General features: G+C 46.8%; 1 protein-coding gene across 1 annotated transcript; it reads left to right on the forward strand.

The window, feature by feature from the left end:
* Positions 1-9343: 9343 nt before the first annotated feature.
* LOC123406314 (glyceraldehyde-3-phosphate dehydrogenase 2, cytosolic) lies at positions 9344-12219 on the forward strand. Its single transcript, XM_045099798.1, has 12 exons — positions 9344-9484; positions 9601-9624; positions 9721-9821; positions 10361-10476; positions 10558-10657; positions 10747-10893; positions 10967-11027; positions 11112-11209; positions 11317-11459; positions 11565-11648; positions 11767-11856; positions 11943-12219. Exons 1-12 carry the CDS (start codon positions 9481-9483, stop codon positions 11986-11988), a joined length of 1014 nt encoding a protein of 337 aa, XP_044955733.1. The 5' UTR covers positions 9344-9480; the 3' UTR covers positions 11989-12219.
* The last annotated feature ends 10246 nt before the right edge of the window (positions 12220-22465 follow it).

Genomic DNA, 22465 nt, shown 5'->3' on the forward strand with positions numbered 1-22465 from the left:
GCTCAAGACGGCTGGAAAGCAGCACAGAGCATGAGACGGTGTTGATAAGAAGAATGTAGCAGTTCCCTAAGACGACCGAGGAACAGCTCAGAGCATAGGGTCACTGCTACGAAAAGAAATTCAACAGCTGCCCGCGACGGTCGAAAAGCAGCTCAGAACACGGGCCATCTGCTCACAAGAGAAATAGAAAGTCGGCATCCACCCTGGACGGCCGAAAGCAGCTCAGACTCAGGCGTGGTGCCGTCATTAAAGAAGATGCGAGCAAGGGTTCGTCAGCATCTCGTACAACACACTACTATGCACACGGGCATAAGCATTTTAATTTAAATATGCAAGAACAACATAGAGCAAAGCTTGAGGGCATATATCAGATGGTCGGCTTGCCTGGGGTCGAAGAATACTCCCAGAAAAAGGGCGACGAAGCCGCGGAATGATACGCCGGAACGATTCTCTCTCGGAGAGGGATGATTGAAGGGCAAGGGCAACATGGTCATTTTCACAATGTGAACACATCGTGGAAATGATCCCAGAAGAACGGGCTCGACGAGACGAAGATGTGGGTGTTGGTTTCACCGGAATCGGAGTCATGAGCAAAAAGATATAAGTGTTTTTCTGCCAGGGACCTTTTTGTAAAAGAAATATTGACAACCATGTCCCTGACAGCGCGACTGGTCGTGCTTTCGGGGAGAATACGCCTTCCAGAGACAAAAGCGTATTCTTTAATTTTACGCTTCCACTTGTCCACGCTGGTGGGTGCCTCTCTCACCGATAGGTGGGGTCGGGGCCCACGTGTCGGGTCCCCCCTCTCTCTCTCTCTCCTCTAGCCTCCTTCTTCCACCTCCTTCCTCCTCTTCGCAGAACAGAGGGCTGGGTAGGGGCTCGACGCCGGCGACGGCCGCTGGTGGCCCCGACCACCTTTCGTCGCGTCCGACCACCGGCGAGCTCGTGGGACCGAGCCGCATCCATCCCCGTAGGTGGCGGAGCCTGGGGAGGACTAGAGCATGGGCACCTCCGGCCATGGCGGATGGCGACTCGGGTGCCGAAGGGTGCGACAGCTACCGGCCACCGGAGGGCGAGGCGAGGGACTGCGAAGGCCTGCGGTGGAGAGGGAAGAGAGATGGCGAGGCCAGGTGGGAGAGAGGGGCTCGCACTAGGCGAATTTAACAGAGGGGGACGGCGACCATGGAGGCCATGGGAGGGAACCGGAGCTCCTTGAGCTTGATTAAGAGGCTGGGGAGGATTCATGGAATAAGTAAGAGTTGCCGGTGGTGGTGAGGTGCTCGGGGAGGGGCTCGGCCATGGCTTTTATAGCCGGCCGAGGCGAGGCGATAACCACGTCTGCCGTGGCGTCCTTAGCCGGATACTGGAGCTTGCAGTGAGCTGGTCGTGGACGTTAACGGCGCCAACCTGACGAAGGGCAGCTTGATGCGACACTACGGCGAAGAAGCAGCCAAGACACGGAGAACACGACGGAGGTCACGGGCGGAACAGTACCGCGGTGGCACCTGCCGTGGCGTGAGGAGAACGATGGAGGAAGGGAGAAGAGTCTGAAGAGGAGCGCGTGCAAGGGACCGTAGGACACGCTCAGACGCGCCAAAGTTGGCCGGAGCAGGGCTGCCGATGAGCATAGTACACAGACCACCGTTTTGGTCGGCTCTATTCGTGGTCACCACGTACATGGCGTGCTCCCGAAGGCTTCTGCCTATCTAAGCTTGTCTAACAGTTCCCTTGTTGCTCAGATAGATACAAGAGGTGTCTAGAAGCAGCTGGATGGCTCTAGGGTGAGGGATATTTGCAGAAAAATATTCTGAAAGCAAGGTGTTTGTAAGTTTATGGAAAATATTGGCTTGACGAAAGAGGTTGAATTTTGGCATACAGTGGCGATACACTCGGGTGAATGACCTAGAAAAGTTTTAGATCAAATGGATCAATATAGATGGCACATCCTTTGCAATTTGGTAAACTGGCCAGAAATGCAAAAGAGAGTGCTGGGGAAAATTGGCTAGATCAAAACAGCTGGAATTTGGTGGAGGGAAGTTATTTGAATATATGAAGCTACTGTAAAAGTTTCATACCATTTGGGGACACCAAAATGGTACTTCCTTCACACAACTTTCCAATGGACATAAACTTGGGAAAAATACTGAGGGAAAATGGATAAATGGATTGAGCTTCTTTTGGTATTCATGAGTGATTTATCAATGTCAACCACCATGAAAAGTTTAAGCTCAAATAGATAAATTAATAGAGCACTTCCTTTGCAATTTGCAAAATTGGACAGAATTTGCAATTTGATGCTGTGCTCAAAACTTGAACTATGGAACTTGGGTTCTTGATGGAAATGGGGAATATAGGGATATGAGAAGCTCCACAATTTTTTTGGGATTTTTCGTGGCTACCAAAATGGTAGTTCCTTTAGAAAGTGCCCAAAATGCAATATTGTCATTAAATAGGAAAAGGCAACTTTCCCCATTTAATAATGGCCAATATTTTATGGGAGCTCAATATGATCACAAGGAATATCTCCACAAGTTTTCATGAACTTTGGAGATGGATAGATATTTTCTTGGATTTAATTCCTTTAACTATTAGAAAAGGAATTAATTATAAATGAACAATACTGCAAATGACTTGGCAATATTTTTGCATATCCAGGGTTTATGGATGAAGGATGATCAGTGGGGAAAGTTTGGGAGTCAAAAGGTCAAAGGAAGTTGGGGTTCCTTTGAAACTGAAAGGATTAGGGTTTCCCTTCCGGCAATTCGGAAGGTAGGGTTTTGACGGCAAAACCCTGAGAAAAGATCTTGGGTGGCCAGGTTGGACTGAGGAGAATCTTTGGTTGGATGGGCAAGGCAATGATAGATGACCATCTTCATATACCTAGGAGTGAAAGAAATCCGATAACACCGAGAAAAAAGACGGGAGTCAAGTCCCACAAATGAAAAAAAACGGGGAGAGAAAACCAGGGTGTCACACTGATCTCATTCAATTCATCAATGATTTTATGGTAGGCATTCTTGGTTGTGGCATTAGCATTATCGACAAGTACCTCTGGAAGTGGATCCTCTAGAACATGTTCCTTTTTATCGTGCTTGAGAACAATTCTCATATTTCCATGTCAGGTGGTAAAGTTTGTTCCATTTTGTTTATCCTTTTCTAGAATTGATTTCAATGCAAACTTTTGAGGAGGTGGTGCCATTGATATACAACAGATAATATGGAATCACTAAGCAATGTGTTTATTTAGAGTAATTCAAGCCTTAAATATAACTACTCCCACTGAAGTCGGCATCCCTGCGCAAACTCTCAGTGATTCAGGATCCGTCTAGCGCGAGCGACTAGCGAGCTTTAGCATCACTGCTAGCCAACTTGCCTATTTAGTAAACAACACCTTGCTAATTGTATCTCTATACGACTCGTGTTGTTTGGGTAGGTATCTCATACCCCGTCTCCCAACCTTCTTTGCCACAAGGCCCAAAACCGTTTTGATAGCCTTGTCAAGTTAACCTGATGCAGTGCATGTCCCTGTCCGATACGAACCCTCTAGTTCAAGGACACCTGGTAGCACCTCAATTTTATGAGCCCACCACTAGACGTATTTGACGTGTGAAGGTGCAACATCCGGAATGGCAATGTGCTTGATATTAACGAGGGATATTTCTACACTATAACATGCATAAAAAAGAAGCAATATCAATCACATATAAACATAAACATGTGAAATAGTATGGCTCCTTCATGGACGTCCCTCGAGGCCGACTCCAACTCCCATGGCCAGGTCCGATACGAACCCTCTAGTTCAAGGACACCTGGTAGCACCTCAATTTTATGAGCCCACCACTAGACGTATTTGACGTGTGAAGGTGCAACATCCGGAATGGCAATGTGCTTGATATTAACGAGGGATATTTCTACACTACAACATGCATAAAAAAGAAGCAATATCAATCACATATAAACATAAACATGTGAAATAGTATGGCTCCTTCATGGACGTCCCTCGAGGCCGACTCCAACTCCCATGGCCAGGGTGGAAATCCATCCTCTTTGTCACGCCCTGACGCCAAAACCTCGAGCTTGATCTCTGTCCTCCAACTACTTCAACCAGTAATGAATTCACACATAATCACAAGTTGACACGCATGTCGTTATACAATATAATGATAGGACTTTGGCTCCTGGCGGCTCACAATCATGACATGCAGGTCATGTTAAATTACACATATGCATCACATACATATAAGCCATACTATTCACATCAAACCTGCAAAACAAACTTATGCATAGAATCACATTCTACCGGTTTGGGATAGTGTACGAAATATTCGGCGCTACACAGACGTTTTCGGAAATCACACATCAAATTTGGACTCCGATCACGCCGGATTTTTTGATCTGACGGATCTCATCAATCGTCGCGAACCCGATTTGGATTTATGTTTCACTATTAACCCCGATGGTGGAAACCGACCCGTAGGGGTAGGTTGTGTCACGACCTCATCGATTCTGATGAACAAAAAAACATAGCCACAACGATCCCGGTGTGCAGTTGATCTCATCAACCGTGCACTTAGCCGATCCCAAGAACGACGACGGATCTCATATGTCGCCTCCACACATCAAATATGCATCCGATCTGAATTCCAAATCCTATAACAGAGGTTGTGTTACCACTGTTGGGTTCTAACATAGGCGCATCACATGCAAATTAAAATTTTCCTACGTGAAGAACAACCAAGAACATGCTACGGAGATGGATCATAGATCGTTACCACTAGATGCGAAGTGTCGTGCAATGGAAGTAGATGTGGCAGCATGTCTGCATGGTCCGTGTCCTCCTCGTTCGATCTCCCTCGAATAGTCGGTCGTCAGATCCCTCTCCCACGAACAGTCGGTCGCAGGATCCCACATATTGGTTCGCTGGAGCAGCGCATGTGCACCACCTCTAACGGTATCCGCGCGTGCACGAGGAACACCGTGCGGTGGACTGCTAGGTCCGGATCACACAGTTGGCGGCGACAAGTGGAGGTGGCTAGGTGCAACATATGCACAACCCTAATGATAACGTTGAAGTGATCACCTGATTAAGTGTGTCGCACCTCCACTATGTATAGGCGTCCGGTGCAGGCTCAACTCTTGGGCCTCGCACGGACCTTAAAGCCCACGTGTTCCTTCCCTTAAATGCGCAACCCTTTAGGTTCTCGTTCACTTGTTCGCGAGTCCGACCACGTCTGATTCGGCTAGTCGGTAGCAGCCTCTAGCAAGACGTGCTGACTGCAAGTTTCCGATGAAGCTCTTTAGGCCAACCTATACTTCATACTTCTATTCCCTTTGCCACACTATATATGACATCGTGCTCAAGGCGACATGGTCATCCTTGTTGCCACACAACCTATTTCTTGTTCCGGTGAATCTGACCAACATTCAGATTATCTCATAATCCTCATCGCATGGCCATGCTTATCCACGTCAGATCACTCGAGGGGCCCACAATATCTCTCTCCTGATCGGAGGGGCAAATCCCATCTTGCTTGACCACGTCTCGCAACATGGGTCTGGACAAGCCCGAAACCTACCTTTGTAACTACCCAATCACGGAGTAGCGTTTGGTCGGCCCAAAGCAAGTCGATCACCATCCTGAGTACATGTGCCACCGCACGGCCTAGGAAATAGAACATATGTTGTACTAGAGACTCACAGATGACCTATCGTTGCATCTCATAATTTGGGCTATCCAACTCACACCTTATCTCGACTCGGATCCGACGTCTTTCTTAGTCCATTATCCGGCTAGCATCCAATGCTACATGGTCAGTGAGAGCGGACCATCCACCGTATCATATGCTAGTCTAGTTGGTTGCACGTCCACACAACTCTTTTGACTAGGGACCATTTAGGATAGCCATCGGATAATGTATAGTCTCACAAGCAAGTCACATACTTGTTAATACACATCACTGATAATGTCCAAGGACTATCTTTATTCATAAACACATAGGAAATATGATCATACATGATTGCCTCTAGGGCATATCTCCAACAATATGTCCACTGAGCTTCCCTAATTTTTCTCAAATATTTTTGAAGCAATAAACTAATTTTCCTTCATAAAAGACCATTAGTGGCCTCAGAAATAGGTATTTAATTAAAATGGGAAAATAACTTTTAAAATAATAATTTTATGGTTTTGGAAAGCCTTTTTGATAATAAGATCCAAATAAAATCTTTGGGGCAAACCATCTATCCTAATTGGAGGACTTGTAGTACAAACCTCTATTTAGGGGTTTTTAAAGCTTAAAATAAATAAATGCCCTTTGGATCAAAATGATATTTAGTAAGAATAACTTTAGGTCCCGTACACAAGGCATGGTCATTGTGCAAGGACTTGGAGCAAGAAGATAAGTTTTGAGAGAAGGGATTTTTTTGAGTAAAACCCAAATAAGCAAACAAGCATATAACAACCAATTCAATCATCACAAGCACGCAAAAAGTTTAAACGATTCCAAATTTTATAAAAGCATTCAGTGGAAAAGTGGTACAAACACAGGGTGTGACACCGCAACAATGCGTGTTCATCATCTAGTTTTTAAAAGGATGACACTCTAAACAATTCCTAAAATGTCTCTCTTCCTCTCATCATTCTTACAGTTCAGCCCAATCCCTCGATAGATACGGTGACCCAATCACAAATTAGCACGATTAACATTGATCAAGACAAGTGCATCATACTTTGAAAAATCCCTAGATAGTCCATCATACACTTACAAGCAGAACATGACAAGCATAACCGAAGATGAACTGGCAAGCATAACTGAAGATGGACTGAAGACAAGTAGAGCTCATCATACACCGAGACACGCTCCTTGTCTACTAGCAGCTCCAACTCCTTGTCGGCTGTCAGCTCCATCTCCTAGTTGCCCAACAGAGTTGCACCCGCATCTGTAAGAACTCCTTGTCATGTAGATCCGACGTGAAACACAAATGCTCCCTTGGAGGGTTTGATAATTAATGACAACATACATTATCTCTTGGATTAATGGTTCTACCTAGTGTTTCAGATTTAGTCCAAAAGATTGTTGTGGCTCGAAGTTGTGAGGAGGATCCCCAAGAAGGGAAGGATAGAATTGTCAAAGCTTCAAGCTTCAAGACTCTATATTTTATATTTATGTGAGAAATCACATTTGAGTCCATAGGAAAGCAAATACTATTAAAAGGGGATGAGGTATCTATGACGATTTGGTTGCTCAAGTGCTTAGAGATTAGCCACCAAAACCCTCAAGAATTCCCCCACAATATATTCTGTCAAAACCCTAATAGTCAAATTTGGTACCACCGATATTTCTAAATCGGCCATACGAAGTTTCCCTTAGACAGATTCTAGAGCCAAACCCTAGCATCTCGGTGCCACCGAGATCACATTCGACACAACCAAAAAGTAGGTGCCAACTTTGTGTTGCCAAAGTGTTAAATTTTGGAATTCCCGAGTTTTTCATTTCTGTCCCACCGAGAGTTGAATCTGCCCAAGGTTACCCGAATCAGTTTCACCGAGTTGTGTATATCGGTCTCGCCGAAAATCCGAAAGTTGCCACCTTTTGCACTAGTCGGTGTAACCGAGTTTCTACTTCAGTTCCACTTAGTTGGGCAATAATGTTGTAACCGTTGGATTTTTGGAGATGGCTATATATAGCCATCCACCTCCCTCTCATTCGTAGAGAGATCACCCAGAACAAACCGACACTTGCCCCATCTATTTTTAGAGATAAAACTACCTACTTATGTGTTGAGATCAAGATCTTCCACTCCAACCACATGAATCTTGATTTCAAGCCTCTCTAAGTTGTTTTCCATCCAATCAATGTCCTATACCAAGCCAAATCTGTGAGAGAGTGATTGAGTGTCGATGAGACTATCTTTTGAAGCAGTTCATCATCCATACCACATCTATTATCTTTTAGAGAGTGATGTCTCCTAGATTGGTTAGGTGTCGCTTAGGAGCCTTCAATTCATTGTGGAGTTGAACTGAGAAGTTTGTAAGGGCAAGGAGATCGTCTACTTCGTGAAGATATACCCCAAGTGAGGCTAGTCCTTCATGGACATAAGCCATGACGGAATAGACAAGGTTGCTTCTTCGTGGACCCCTTCTCGATGGAGCTCTCCTGGACTCACGCATCCGTTATCCTCCATGGGTTGAAGTCTCCATGAACATGGATGTACGATAGCACCACCTATCGGAACCACGTCAAAAATTTGTGTTTCATCTTTGCGTTTGATCTTCCTATCTCTACTCCTTACTTACATGTGCATGTCTTTACTTTCCGCTGCTATACTCGTTGACTTGCATGTGTAGGGTGCTCTAGACTTGATAGAATTGCTAAAACTTGCCAACCATTAAAATTAGGAAAACGTTAGGTTTTATTTTGCCAAGTAGTCTATTCACCCCCTCTAGATATCCCTTCTTGATTCCTCATGACAGTAGGAGGTGCATCTGTTGTACCGACTCTTCTCCTTATACGTTGAGGGATACGGGGAGCATCGTCGTTCATCGCCTCCGTCGTCGAGCAGGAGAAGGCTACCACCGTCCTCTAGCAGGCCAAGGTTGTCTGGCCCGTGCTCCTCCCACTCTTTCTCGACCACGATAACAAATCCAATTTTGGCTCGGACGAGAAGGTGGCGCAGGTTATGCCGACAAAAAGGAAGAGCGACACGGGTGAGTTAGGGATTTCACACCGAGTGAGGGGAATCACGAGAGAGTGAGGTGGTGGGGAGGGGGGGGGATTGGGAAATGACAACCTTTCGTAGCGTTACAAAATTTGAACTACACTTTTTAAACGCTATTATAAATGTTTACCGGGAAAGTGATTATTATTTTGAAGAAGAAGGCATTTATAATTATATATAGGGAATTTTTGAAATTCCGCCTATGTGGCATCCGGCTCATGGGCGCTGAAACCACACAAGCCTTACACGCCGCGGGTTGTTTGATCTTCTTGGACAAGAAGTTAGGCACTCGGGTTTTCAATCAAAGAAAAGAGAGAAAAAGGAAAAATAAAGAAGCACGGCGCCGGTCGTTTCACCTTCTTGGACGAGAAGTAAGCAGGCATGGCCCACCACCGCTCCCTCCTCTCGTGATTATCGTAGCCAAACCCAGCAGCGGTCCTGGGTTTCCATGGGCTCCAACGTTCGCCCCGTCCCACCCACCCACCCACCCACAGGAACCTTCTCGAAACCATCGCCCCGCTCCTCGCTCGACCCCACCCGTCAGCCAGCCAGCCAGCCAGCCACCCATTCCATTCCCGGTAGCGGAGAAACAGAAGGCGATCCGCGGCCCGCGCCGCTCTGCGGGCCCCTCCACCCAATGAACCCCCCGTTATATAAATCCTCCCCCCCGGTCTCGCTAATCGCATCGCAATCTCGAATAGCTGTCCCAATCCTCGATCTGTTCTCGACCCTCCTCCGTCCACCGCAGCTTCAGATTTCCCCATGGGTAACCCCGTCACCTCGAGCGCTTATTATCTCTTGTACTACTTTTCGATTCCTGGTGGTGCTTTGGCTGATTACTGTTCGTTCCTTTTGCTGGATGCATTTCCGTGCCCTGCGCAGCTCCCATCAAGATCGGCATCAACGGTGAGCTCGATCCCCCGATCTGATCTGGTTTGCTTGTCCGTTGGCTGTTTCCGTGTGTTCATTTTCTCATGAATGGATTTTTGCTTTCCCCTGCAGGTTTCGGCCGGATCGGCAGGCTTGTGGCCAGGGTTGCGCTCCAGTGCCCCGATGTCGAGCTCGTCGCCGTCAACGACCCGTTCATCACCACCGACTACATGGTATCGTTCTCGATTCCACTCGCTCATGAGATCTGTAGGTGTTTATGGTAGGTTCGTTGTGTATTCGTGCTTGTGACACCCGTTTACGGGCTGGCGACTGTCACCTTAGATCTGTTCTCGAATAGTTTGGATTTGTTATTTTCGTCACGCGCTCATGCTCAGCTCCACAACACCAAGCACGGTTAACTCGTTATGCATTGGAATCTAGGTTCTAGTGAATGTTGCTACATCTGAATATAAATCATCAGTTTTGTGATGGTACTGTTAGATCTGCTTTGCAAGTGCTTTTTTGTGTACGTTAATTATATTCCTCACATCCCGTGGAGAATATTTTTACAGTTCTGGATTCGAGGAATCTATTTGTTCCACGCAGTGACTATTGTTCTATTGTGGTACTATTTAAAATAGATGTAATCTCTGGTGGTTTATATACATGCAGTCTTCAGTGCCAGTTGCCAATAATTAACTAAAGTGTAACGCTAGTTCCACTTGTCTCTCGTTCATATTATGGTTCTGAATTACGTGCTTGCAACTTGCAGACCTACATGTTCAAGTATGACACTGTCCACGGACAGTGGAAGCACCATGAAGTTAAGGTGAAGGACTCCAAGACCCTTCTCTTCGGTGAGAAGGAGGTTGCTGTGTTTGGTTGCAGGTTTGTTACCATTTATTTTGGTTCCCATGCAGTTAATTTCCATGGTAAGCTGTACAGGCTGATCAACAAGCCCTTATGTAGAAACCCCGAGGAGATTCCATGGGCCGCTGCTGGTGCTGAGTACGTTGTGGAGTCCACCGGTGTTTTCACTGACAAGGACAAGGCTGCAGCTCACATTAAGGTAAATTCTTTCACAGTCTCCATTTCATGGTAACTGAACCTTTCTTGTGTATATTTGTGCTAAATAGTTTCCTGTGTTACCACTTACAGGGTGGTGCCAAGAAGGTCATCATTTCTGCTCCCAGCAAGGACGCTCCCATGTTTGTCTGTGGTGTCAACGAGAAGGAATACAAGTCAGACATCGACATTGTCTCCAATGCTAGCTGCACCACCAACTGCCTTGCTCCTCTTGCTAAGGTGTGGACCGTACCATTTTGTGCTGCTAAAACCAATTTGGGCAATGGTATGCTGATAGTTTCTTTTTTTTCAGGTTATCAATGACAGGTTTGGCATTGTTGAGGGTTTGATGACCACTGTCCATGCCATGACTGGTAATGCATTGCACTGGTTATGTTTCTTCCTGATAGCATTTGATATTTATCTTTTGACTAATGTGGCTGAAATTGGAATTTCAGCAACCCAGAAGACTGTTGATGGTCCTTCAAGCAAGGACTGGAGAGGTGGAAGGGCTGCTAGCTTCAACATCATTCCAAGCAGCACTGGTGCTGCAAAGGTACACTTCCGTTTCCCATCTATTATATCATAAGTTGTCTGAACGACCATTAGTCTTCATTTCTTATAATAATCTATTCAATGGATCACCATTTCGATTTCCTGCAGGCCGTTGGCAAGGTGCTCCCAGAACTTAACGGAAAGTTGACTGGAATGGCCTTCCGTGTTCCCACTGTTGATGTTTCTGTTGTTGATCTGACTGTTAGACTTGCCAAGCCAGCCACCTATGAGCAGATTAAGGCTGCTATCAAGTGAGTACTGCTAACCAGGAACAATGTACTTAGTTCCGTCCGTGTATGTGTATATTGTTTCTTATTTTAGTATTTGTATTGATGTGTACTTATTTGCTTTTACAGGGAGGAGTCTGAGGGAAACCTCAAGGGCATTTTGGGTTATGTCGATGAGGACCTTGTTTCCACTGACTTCCAGGGTGACAGCAGGTGTTTACCATTTCACTTTGACAACTATGTTACTTTATTTTGGTGCATTTTGATTGCCTATATCTTCATAGTGGCTACTCATCCGACTTGGCTAATGATTCCACTTTACTCATAACAGGTCCAGCATCTTTGATGCCAAGGCCGGGATTGCTCTGAACGACAACTTTGTCAAGCTTGTCTCATGGTACGACAACGAGTGGGGATACAGGTTAGTGGCACCTCTTATATCCCTCCTGCAGTCATCTCATCAATGCAGAAATCATCTTGCTGAATCGTGAATTTCTACCTTTGCAGCACCCGTGTGGTCGACCTCATCCGCCACATGCACAGCACCAAGTAAATGAGCCAAAGCATGAAGATACAGGGGAGTGTGGTTTGCCCCAGAGAAGAGAAGAGTGTACAACCTCTTCCGAGAATAAATTTTTGTATGGAATTATGGCAACTAAAAAAAACCTTTTATTGGATGTATCCTGATGGTTGGTTGAGCTTAGCGGCTCACATTTTGGTGGTATTATGTACTTGCTTGAACTAAATCATGAGTTATTTTCACTCATCGTCATGGGTTATCTCACCTGGCTTGTGTCTTTCGGTTGTCATTTCGTTCACTTCGCAAAGTGTCTTTATGGTTTTTTTTTGGTGCGGAGTGTTCTTACGGTTACGCTCTGTCTTCACGCTCGCTGCATGAATGAAATTGTCGTGGTCATGTATGCTCCATGTATGTTAGCGAAGCAGCAGGGCAATTCTGAATTAACTAAAGAAATAATCGGGGCCAGACCATTTCAGCTCCATATGGACGAGAGCAGTAAGAGTTTTATAGAAAGGTCGTGGGCAGTCGTGTGTAATCGTTATCCACCATCTTGCATAAAAGATCCGTGAACAATGGATTTCATCATCCTATCCTTTAAATCAAAAGGATCAAATGAGTACGAAGTATTGATCTGTGAATAGGGATGGCTACAAGCGGGAATACTGGGGGCAATGAAGCCCTTCTTCTCCTTCTATACTAAATAAACAATCTAATTCTAGGAAGAGTTTACTTAAACTTAAAAGGAAGGGCGGTTAGAACAAAGCAAGGGATGACCACTTTCAATGCGCGAAATCCGAGTTAGAGTGCGAAACTTCTTGTTGCAGCCGTTTTATTCGCTGCTTGTTACTTTCGAAAATGGAAGATATGCTTGTTACTTTCGAAAATGGAAGATAAGAATAAAGAAGTCTTGCACGAGGGCGGCCTCTTTCCATGCCTTCAAATCCTTTTGCCACACTTTCAGATCTCGAATATACAATGATGAATTCTGACAATCTACGATCATAGAACGCAATAATATGAATGTCTCTCACGAGCCCCAAAGAGTCAATCAAGTATGACTGCTTTGTTGGCACACGGAAAGGTAGAACCACCTTCCGCCATGTCAACCGCTCACTAGGCTTCTTGCTGCGGTGAAGTTGCTTCATCATCCGGCTCAACATCAGCCTCATCCCCTCCATTTTAAGCTTTGGTTATAGGTAAAACTCTATTAGGATAAGGGTATGGACAACATGTAGAGGTATGACATCATATTAACCCATACTCATACCCGTATAAAATCTTTGTAAACTTAATATTATCCATACAATCTACACTATATCAATAGTTTGTGAAGTGAAAATGTATGACTATATGTTGTTGTTTATGATTATATGATGTTGTTTATAAGTATGTTATTGTAATCTATTTTTATAAATTATGATTATATGTTGTTGTCTATGAAGTTGTTCCAACGGTTGATTTACAATGTCGGGTAACGGGTATACCAATTTGTAATGTATAAGATGCGGCTCGGTAAACATTGCAACACATACAAGAGGGATGGGTATAAGATTTGGCTGACACCCGCCACAAATTAAGTTACAAGATCCACACACCATTTTTTTAAATCATTCAGAAGGCACGGTCCGACTACGGACAAGATAAACGAAAAAAGCAATGTTCCCACCTCACCTAGTCATCGGGATACGTCACGTATAGCCGACCACTGTCCTCGTCAAACTCTCAAAAATTGTACCCGTTGAGAGGTATGGGTAAGGATGATGGCTAAGCTCACGGGTAAGGGTATGGGTTGGCTCCACCCATACCCTGCGGGTGCCATCCCTATCCATGAATAGTCGTGTCTCATTTGCATGGGCAACGATCAAATTTTACCTTTTCTATTTCCATGGTCGAATTCCACACATTTCACAAAAATTGCAGCAGTTCTGTTCCGCTAGATCTCCCCTTACATGCAATGATCATATCCATCGAGTCCCGACGCCATTATGGTGCCACGTCGCGCGACGCTGGGACACTTCACGTCATGTCGATGATGTCATCCTCCCATGTCAATTTGTCACGAGCCATTAGAATAACTCCAACCGGCCGATCCAAACAGATGATTGTTTTATATGTTTTTTGTCCGTTTGGGTCGGCTGCGAGCTCGACATTCGTTCAGTTTTCGTTTTGGGTCGGTCATGCGTTTAATGCATGAGACCCATTTTATGTTCGTGTGCAAATTTAAAAGTTAATCACACAACCTTCTTGATGCGTTTGCTAGCGGTCGGTACACATGCGTGTACTTAAAAAAGTTTTTAGTTCGATCACGCCGTCCTGCCCGGTGGTCATGCGAGCACGCTTGCTGGCATACAAAAAGATGGCATGTGCGGCCATTGATGAGTGCTCGTCGAACTTGAGCATGTTGGCCTGCATCTTCTCGAACCATGGCCTCTTCCTCCGTGATATGGTGTTGAGGTCCACCTTCATGATCACCACCCCCATCATCATGCTAGCGAGGGCAACTTCTTTTGCCTTGCTCTTGGCATTGGCGGCCTCGATATCGAGCATCCTCGTTTGCTTCTCCGCCTCTATCTCGAACATTTTCGCTTGCTTCTCCGCCTCCATATCGAGTCTCCTCCTTTGAATCTCCATGAAGGTGTTCACATGATCTTCCTTGTCTTTCCGGCGCTTCTCCTTCTTTGAGTCTTTCTTGGTCATCATGCCCTCCATGGTAGCAACGAAGGCGTTGCACGCCGTGTCCCGCCTGTCCTCCTTCTTGGAGTTGGTCTTCCCCTGCGGCCGTGTCTTCTCGCCATCCACAACCTCTTCCTCGTCTTTCTTCCCATCATTCGCCATTATGGTGGCATATTGCGCCTTGAACTTCTCTTCGTTGATGACCCTCCAACAATGCGAGAGGTTGGATGAGTTGACTTCATGTTGGACCCTGAAAGCCTCCAAAGCTTGGAAGGCCTACAAATGGATATCATGCAAGCATATGGGCAAATATGTATGAAAATGGACACGCAAAACAGAATGAAAACGAAGCGGTCCGCATGCATACCATGTCTTGTATGCCGGTGTCGCTCACGGGGCGAGCCTTGATGCTCTCAATACTGACACAAAACTTATTGCACTCTTGTTGCATTTGGTAGAGCGGAAACTTCTTGCGCTCATGGAACTCACGGTGGACACGAAGCCAAAAGGTCCATGCCTTTTGTTCAACGCCGACCTTGGGGTCTTGTCCAATGTCCTTCCAACAGTCACAAAGGAGCTTGTCCTCCGCCGCCGTGTATGCCTTCGTGCGCTTGCTCTTGTGCTTCGGCTTTGACCAGACGACTTGGTTGGCGAGCTCCTCCTCGAACAAAGGCTCCCCGTCAATGTCAAAATCGTCCTATTCCTTGAGGACGTAGTCCTCCGGGAACTCGTGATCGAGCGGGAAGCCGTCCACCTCCACGACAACCTCATCATGCATGAAGGCGTCATGTTCATAGGTGTCCGGCCCTCGGCCGTCCTGGCTTTGGGTCTCAACGGGATCGTAGCCAGCCGTGTTTGGCACAACCGCAACCGACGCACCACCCTCGAAGATGATGCTCTTCATGAAATGATTGACTGTCTCGTCGTCGGCGACCGCAATCATTGTGTCAAATAGGTTGCGGGCGCCGGGTAGCACGTCGGCTGGCATATCCCGCGTGCGTTTCCTTGTCCCTCCATACGATGAGGCACCGGCCACCGGCATGGCGTTGAGGTCGATGGGCGCAGGCGCAGGGGTGGAAGTAGGCACCACGCTCACCGCCGGCGAGCATTCCCTGTAGAGTTGGGAGGCTTGCGGGTAGACGTGGAAGTCGGGACCGGGTGCATTGCCGACCAGTGCGGCGACTCCGGAGCCGGTGCTGGCCGCATCCACGGTGGAGGCGACGAGCCCGTGATGGCCAGGGTTTAACCCTAGGTACAAAAGGGCCTCCCTCATTGTTGTATCGACGCGGGTGTTGGTGGCCTCCTGCTGCGCGGCAGCGATGGCGACCGTAGGTTCTTCCCTTGCGCCCGCCGCATGCCTCAGACCCTTCCTGCGGCGTCAGCTTCTTCTTGGGCGGCGCTGCACGGCTCGCTCCTATGGCGTCAACTTCTTCTTGGGCGGTGTTGTGGTCTTGCGATGGGAACGAGGCATGCCTTTGTCGGAGGGGGAGGAGGGGGCGAGGGAGCCGAGGCCGGAGACGACATCGACATTGTCGTCTATGGCGCGCACGGGCGGCACGTTTTTGGAAATTGGAGGGAAATGGTGCGTGCGGGGGGGCGAGGGGGACTTATTATCGCAGGCCGCTCGCGTCCACGCCGACGCAAATGGGCCCAAATTTGGGCCACAGATGGATCGGCAGGCGGACGAAAAGATGACTCGTGTCCGTTTGGGTTGGCGCGTTGGGCCAACTTTTCTATCCGTGCATGGACATAATGGGTCGGCGCATTCGAGTTGCTCTTACAAGCCCACTTTTGATAATGCACAAAAGACACCATGACCAACGTGCACTCCAGAATTAGCCAAAAACATTTACTTTCTCTTAAAAGACTTCCTGTCGTTATCTCATCAAACAATTGTTTCCTTACAAAATTATGAGTGAAAAAATGGGCTAAAACCTATTTTGGGAACGATCTGTTTTGACTCCAAAAGCAGCGATCGGCCGCCTCGTCCATCGACACGTGCCCCTACCACATAGCAACAATGACACATGTTTTTCCTTGTCCTTTCATCTCATCATCACATGTTTAACTCTACCCCAAATCAGCGCAATGAACCTCTCATTTTCTCTCCTCTCCCAAATTCTCTTTCCTCACCATCTCCTTCCTCCAACCATGGTATTATGCCTCTCTGCCGCAAGGTCCACCGTAGTCATCCTCGTTGTTGCAAGCGGGCGTGGGCTGTTGCATGATGCCCGTCTATGTTGTGACCGTCGATGGCGGATACTCCAAGCTGGTTAGGTAGTGCCGCCGTGAGCCAATAAATGCTACAAGGGCTACATTGGCGGATGTTGAAAAGCAAGAAGTGGTGGTTCTTGATGACCCGCAAGTATAAGGAATCAATCGTAGTCCTTTTGATAAGTAAGAGTGTCGATCCCAACGAAGAGCGGAAGGAAATGACAAGCGGTTTTCAGCAAGGTAATTTCTACAAGTGCTGAAATAGTAGCAACAATATGTTTGATAGCAAGATAATTGTAACAAGTGACCAGTAGCAATAGTAACAATAGGTGCAACAAGGTAGCCCAATCCTTTTGTGGCAAAGGACAGTACGAAATGGTTTCTCATAATAGGCAAAGCATTCTTTAGGGCACACGCGAATTTCATCTATTCACTTTCGTCATGTCGGGTTAATTCGCGTTTGGTACTTTGATAATTTGATATGTGGGTGGACCCGTGCTTGGGTGCTATTATTACTTGGACAAGCTTCCCACTTATGATAAACCCTCCTGCAAGCATATGCAACCACGAGAAAAGTATTAAGAATAAATTCTAACCATAACATTAAACACAGGGATCCAAATCAGCCCCTTACGGAGTAGCACAAAAACTGAGGTATAAGTTTGTGTCACTCTCGCAACCCACCATGTAATTACTACTCCACAATGCATCCCCTTAGGACCAAAGATGGTGAAGTGTTATGTAGTCGACGTTCACACAACACCACTAAGGGAATCACAACATTCACATCATCAAAATATCGAACGAATATCAACTTCACATGACTACTTGCGACATGACTTCTCCCATGGCCCCAAGAACAAAAGTAACTACTCACAATTGATAAACATGCTCATGATCAGATGGGATTAAATAGCATATTGGATCTGAACATAGGATCTTCCACCAAATAAACCATAAAGCATCAACTACAAGATGTAATCAACACTACTAGTCACACCCGAGGTACCAATCTGAGGTTGCGGTACAAGATTGAGCACAAGAGATGAACTAGTGTTTTGATAGTAGATGGTGCTGATGAACATGTTGATGAGGATTGGCCTCCCCAATATGAGAGGGTTGTTGGTGATGACGATGGCCTCGATTTCCCCCTCCGGGAGGGAAGTTCCTTCGGCGGAATCGCTCCGTCGGAGGGAAAAAGTGCTCTTGCCCAGTGTGACAGCCCGATGCCGACGTTCCAGAAGATTCCCCTTTTCTTTCCGTTTTCATCATGTGTCTATTTTCTTTTGTCGCATCATCATCGCATCATGCGCATCATCAGCATTACATCGGCGTTCCTTTGCCGCCAGTTTTCAAAACATGCATCCGTTGTAGTTGCCGGTTCTCGTCGTTGTCCCTTCTAAGCCCGACCGCATTCGCACGCGCGCGTGGCATCGTCAAAACCTGTTTTTAAAAGCGCATGTTAAAAAATTCTTTGATTGAGTTGAAACTAGGCGTGCGGTCTTACTTTTTATGTAGGAAGACCGCGTGTCAAATTTCATCGCAATCGGAGTTCATCTGGTACCCGAACGGTCGTCCGTAGCGGCATCGTATTCGGACTACCGTCGGAAGGTTGTCGGTGTTTTAAAAATCGTTGCCGGGCCGCCCGTTTTCCCTCTCATCCCCGCCTAGCCCCTCTGCACAGTGCACCGACCTGCCCGCAACCTAGATCGAAACTTAACCCGGACCCGAACCGGACGGTCGTGACGTTGGGTCCGAATCAACCCCGCTTTACCGCATTCGTCTTTTGTTTTTCAATAGGACCCCTAGTCTATTTTTTTACGCAACCGTTCGATTTAGATTAGAGTCCGATTAGACCATATTGGTAATAGTTTTTTTTAAATGCAATCCGGATCAAGCCACCCTTATCCTAGCCCAGCCGGCCCAAGGCCCACCTACCCCCTAGCCCTAAGCAGACAACCCTCCTTGTTTTCCTCCCCGCGCCGCCAACCGTGTCTCCAATTCCGTGCCCGACCAATTCCCCTCCACCTCTGGAACCCTCCCGATCCAAATCCATCCAACAGGAGCTCCCAAGGCCGACCACCGCAGCTCGACACGCCATCTTGCTCCGCCGCCTCCCTGCATCCGTCGGCCTGCTCCCACCTCCCGCTTGTCCCGTGTGCCCAGCCGCCGGCTCACGTTGACCAGGCGGTTACCCCACGCGTGGGCAGCGCAGAGCACCGAGGCGTCTACCTCGACCGGCCTCAGCGCGCCAAGCCCGCTGCAGCAGGTTTCCATTGCCCTCCTCCTCCTCCTCTCCCGTTCCCCTCTCCTTCCTGCCTCCCTTCCCTCTCCTTTCTCTGCTCCTCCTTCCTCTCTTCCTCTCACCATCTCTCTGTCTCTCGTTGTGTCACAGGAGATCAGCCATGGCTGTGTGAGGAGCAAGCTCCGCCGCTGCGTGCTCCATGTCCGGCCGGGAATCGGACGAGGCCGAGCTCCGCCGCCGGATCCCGTTGCCTGCTCCCCGTCCCGACCTTCCCAGCGCAGCCCCATCCCGCCGGCGATGACCCCACCTGCATCTGCACCTTCAGCCACGACAACATAGTTGTGTGTGTTCAGTTTCGTCAGAATTCGCGACTGGGTAAGTTCTTCAGCAGAAACGTCCATAGTTTTGCTCAGTTTACTCGTAGCCCAACTGGCCAGCCGTTCTAGCATACGAAGAGGTCTGGGGTTCGAATCCCACTCACCCCGATTTTCCCTTTTGATATATTTATGATTTAGGTTCGCCCAAGATTCAGTTTTAACTAGCCCAGTGCTCATATGTTGGACATAATCACAGCGCTAGCATACTCGCTTGAGCCTTCTACTCAGACCCACGGGTTATGGGTTCAAATCCCAGCTGCCCCATTTTATTTTATTTTTCCCTTGTATTTTATTTATATTTGTTGTCACAAGTTTGGGCCTGATCTGTCGCTAGGTTGCACTGTGTCTTCAAATTCGGCCCATAGCTATTTTTTTCGCTGTCTACGTTTTTGCTATTAACTAGCGAATTTGCTAGATTGCAGAAATAGCATGTTTTCAATCGTCCGTATCTTTTAACCGTCTAAAGGACCGGAACAAGTTATATATGTAGAACGTGTAGAATTTTACGTAGATTAAAACTTTCCAACTATCATCATAATTAGAACTGTTCAGTGTGCTGTTTGCATCGGTTTGTGTGTCGACGTGTCGGAAACGGGTTAGGTCGTAACTATTTGTCCGTAGTTCCGTTGGAGATGTGCCATATATGTAAATGGATCAGAACGACGAATAGAACCACGTGAACCACTTTGTTTTGCCGTTTAACAAACCTAAAATGTGATTAGGACAAATCTGGACAGAATTAAGTTTTAACACGTGGGGTCATTTCGGAGATGCTATATGTCGTTTCCGGTCTCATTTAAAATGCCTAGCTAGGTAGATTAATTTGTGCTTCACCCTCGGGCCATGTTTAACAACATTTAACATAGCCGTGTACCTGAACGGGAGTGAACTAAATAAATAAACGTGAAGTTTCGTCAATATGCAACTCGTTGCATATTGAACTTCACTTAACGTGTAGTGTTTGATTGTGTGAATTTTCATGCCGTGACTTGCATGTATTCAACTGCTCATGCATCATATGCGTTGTGCATCGTGTGGTGAATTACGTGTGTTGATTTGTGTTTCTGGTTTGCTTCGTCTCGATAGAGTTCCGCAAGCGTGTCGGATTGTGAGGACCCGTTCGACTACGTCGGTTCGCCTGCTTCACGGAGGCATTCTTGTGCCAAGCGGGATCTCAGGCAAGATGACCATTTCCCTAGATACCATTACTATCATTGCCATGCTAGCTATTTCGATGCTATCGATTATGTCTCGTTGCCTACCACATGTTAAATATCAGCCTCTCAACAATGCCATGATTACCTTCAACCTGTTCAACCTAGCAAACCACTGATTGGCTATGTTACTGCTTGCTTAACCCTGTGTTAGCGTTGCTAGTTGCAGGTGCAGTTGCTTCCATGTGAAAACATGGGTTCCTTGTTATATCACCATATTTAAATGCTATTTAATTTAATGCACCTATATACTTGGTAAAAGGTGGAAGGCTCGGCCTTTCTAGCCTGGTGTTTTGTTCCACCTTTGCCCCCTTAGTTTTCGGCTACCGGTGTTATGTTCCATAAATGAGCGCTCATAACACGATCGGGGTTGTTATGGGGACCCCCTTGATAATTCGTTTTAGATTAAGACTGGTCTGGCAAGGCCCAACTTTGGTACTACATTTTCCTAATCACCTAATAAAATTGCATAGGGACCCGCCGGCACCCGCGGACTAATTTAATCAACCCCCGGGCCAGTGCTTCTCATGAGTGTTGGTCCAAACTGGACAGACTGCGGGGCCACCACGGGGCAACTCGAGGTTTGACACCTGTAGGCTTTTCCATCCGCCATGTCCTGAGAACGAGATACGTGGCTCCTATCGGGTTCGTCGACACGTCGGGCGGCCTTGCAGTATTAGTTTTACCTTTGACGAAATATCTTGTGCATCAGGATTCCGGTGATGCTTTGGGTAATCTCAGAGTTGAGGTTTTCCACTAGGGAATCCGACGAGATCGCGAGCTTCGTGATTGAGGATTTCTATGCGGCTTGTGGTAATTTGTGATGGACTAGTTGGAGCACCCCTGCAGGGTTAAATCTTTCGGAAAGCCGTGCCCGCGGTTATGTGGCAATGTGGAAACTTTGTTTAACACTGGTTCTAGATAACTTGAAGTTAACTTAATTAAAACATGCCAACTGTGTGCGTAACCGTGACTGTCTCGTTCGTGAGTTCTTTCTCCGATCGAGGACACGGTGGGGTTATGCCTGACGTAGGTAGGTGTTCAGGATCATTCATTTGATCATCAGTAACTCACGTCCGTTATGCGTAGATCTTCCCCCTCTTATTTTCTTGTACTCATAAGTTTAGCCACCAAATATATGCTTAGCCGCTGCTGCAACCTCACCACTTAACCAAGCCTCACCCATTAAGCTTTGCTAGTCTTGATACCTTTGGAAATGAGATTGCTGAGTCCCCTGTGGCTCACAGATTACTACAACTCCAGTTGCAGGTACATGTAAAGGTTACTTGACGCGAGCGCGTTGATTGTTCATTTGGAGTTGCTTCTTCTTCTTCTTCATCATCGATCTAGGATGGGTTCCAGGCCGGCAGCGTGGGATAGCAAGGATGGACGTCGTTCTTATTTTTCTCGTTTGTTTTCGTCCGTAGTCGGACCCTGCTCTTACTCTTGATGTTTATGTAATGTACTGATGTGACTCTGATGTAGCTTGTGGCGAGTGTAAGCCAATTCTTTATATCTCTTCTTTTCAGTACATTTACTTGTAACGATATCCATTCTTGCGACACGACGAGATGCGCTTCTATCCCTAACGAGGCCCTCGTGCCAAATTGAGGATAGGGTCGCATCTTGGGCATGACAAGTTGGTATCAGAGCATTACCGACCTAGGAGCCCCCTTGATTGATCGAACTTGGCCGAGTCGAGTCTAGTGAAAAAAATACTTTGAGTCTAGTTATATATCGGAGAGTAGGATTCTTTTTTCTCCTCTTCTATGCTCTGGTGAGGAATC

This window comes from Hordeum vulgare, chromosome 6H (assembly GCF_904849725.1).
Source record: "Hordeum vulgare subsp. vulgare chromosome 6H, MorexV3_pseudomolecules_assembly, whole genome shotgun sequence".
Classification (NCBI taxonomy): domain Eukaryota; kingdom Viridiplantae; phylum Streptophyta; class Magnoliopsida; order Poales; family Poaceae; genus Hordeum; species Hordeum vulgare.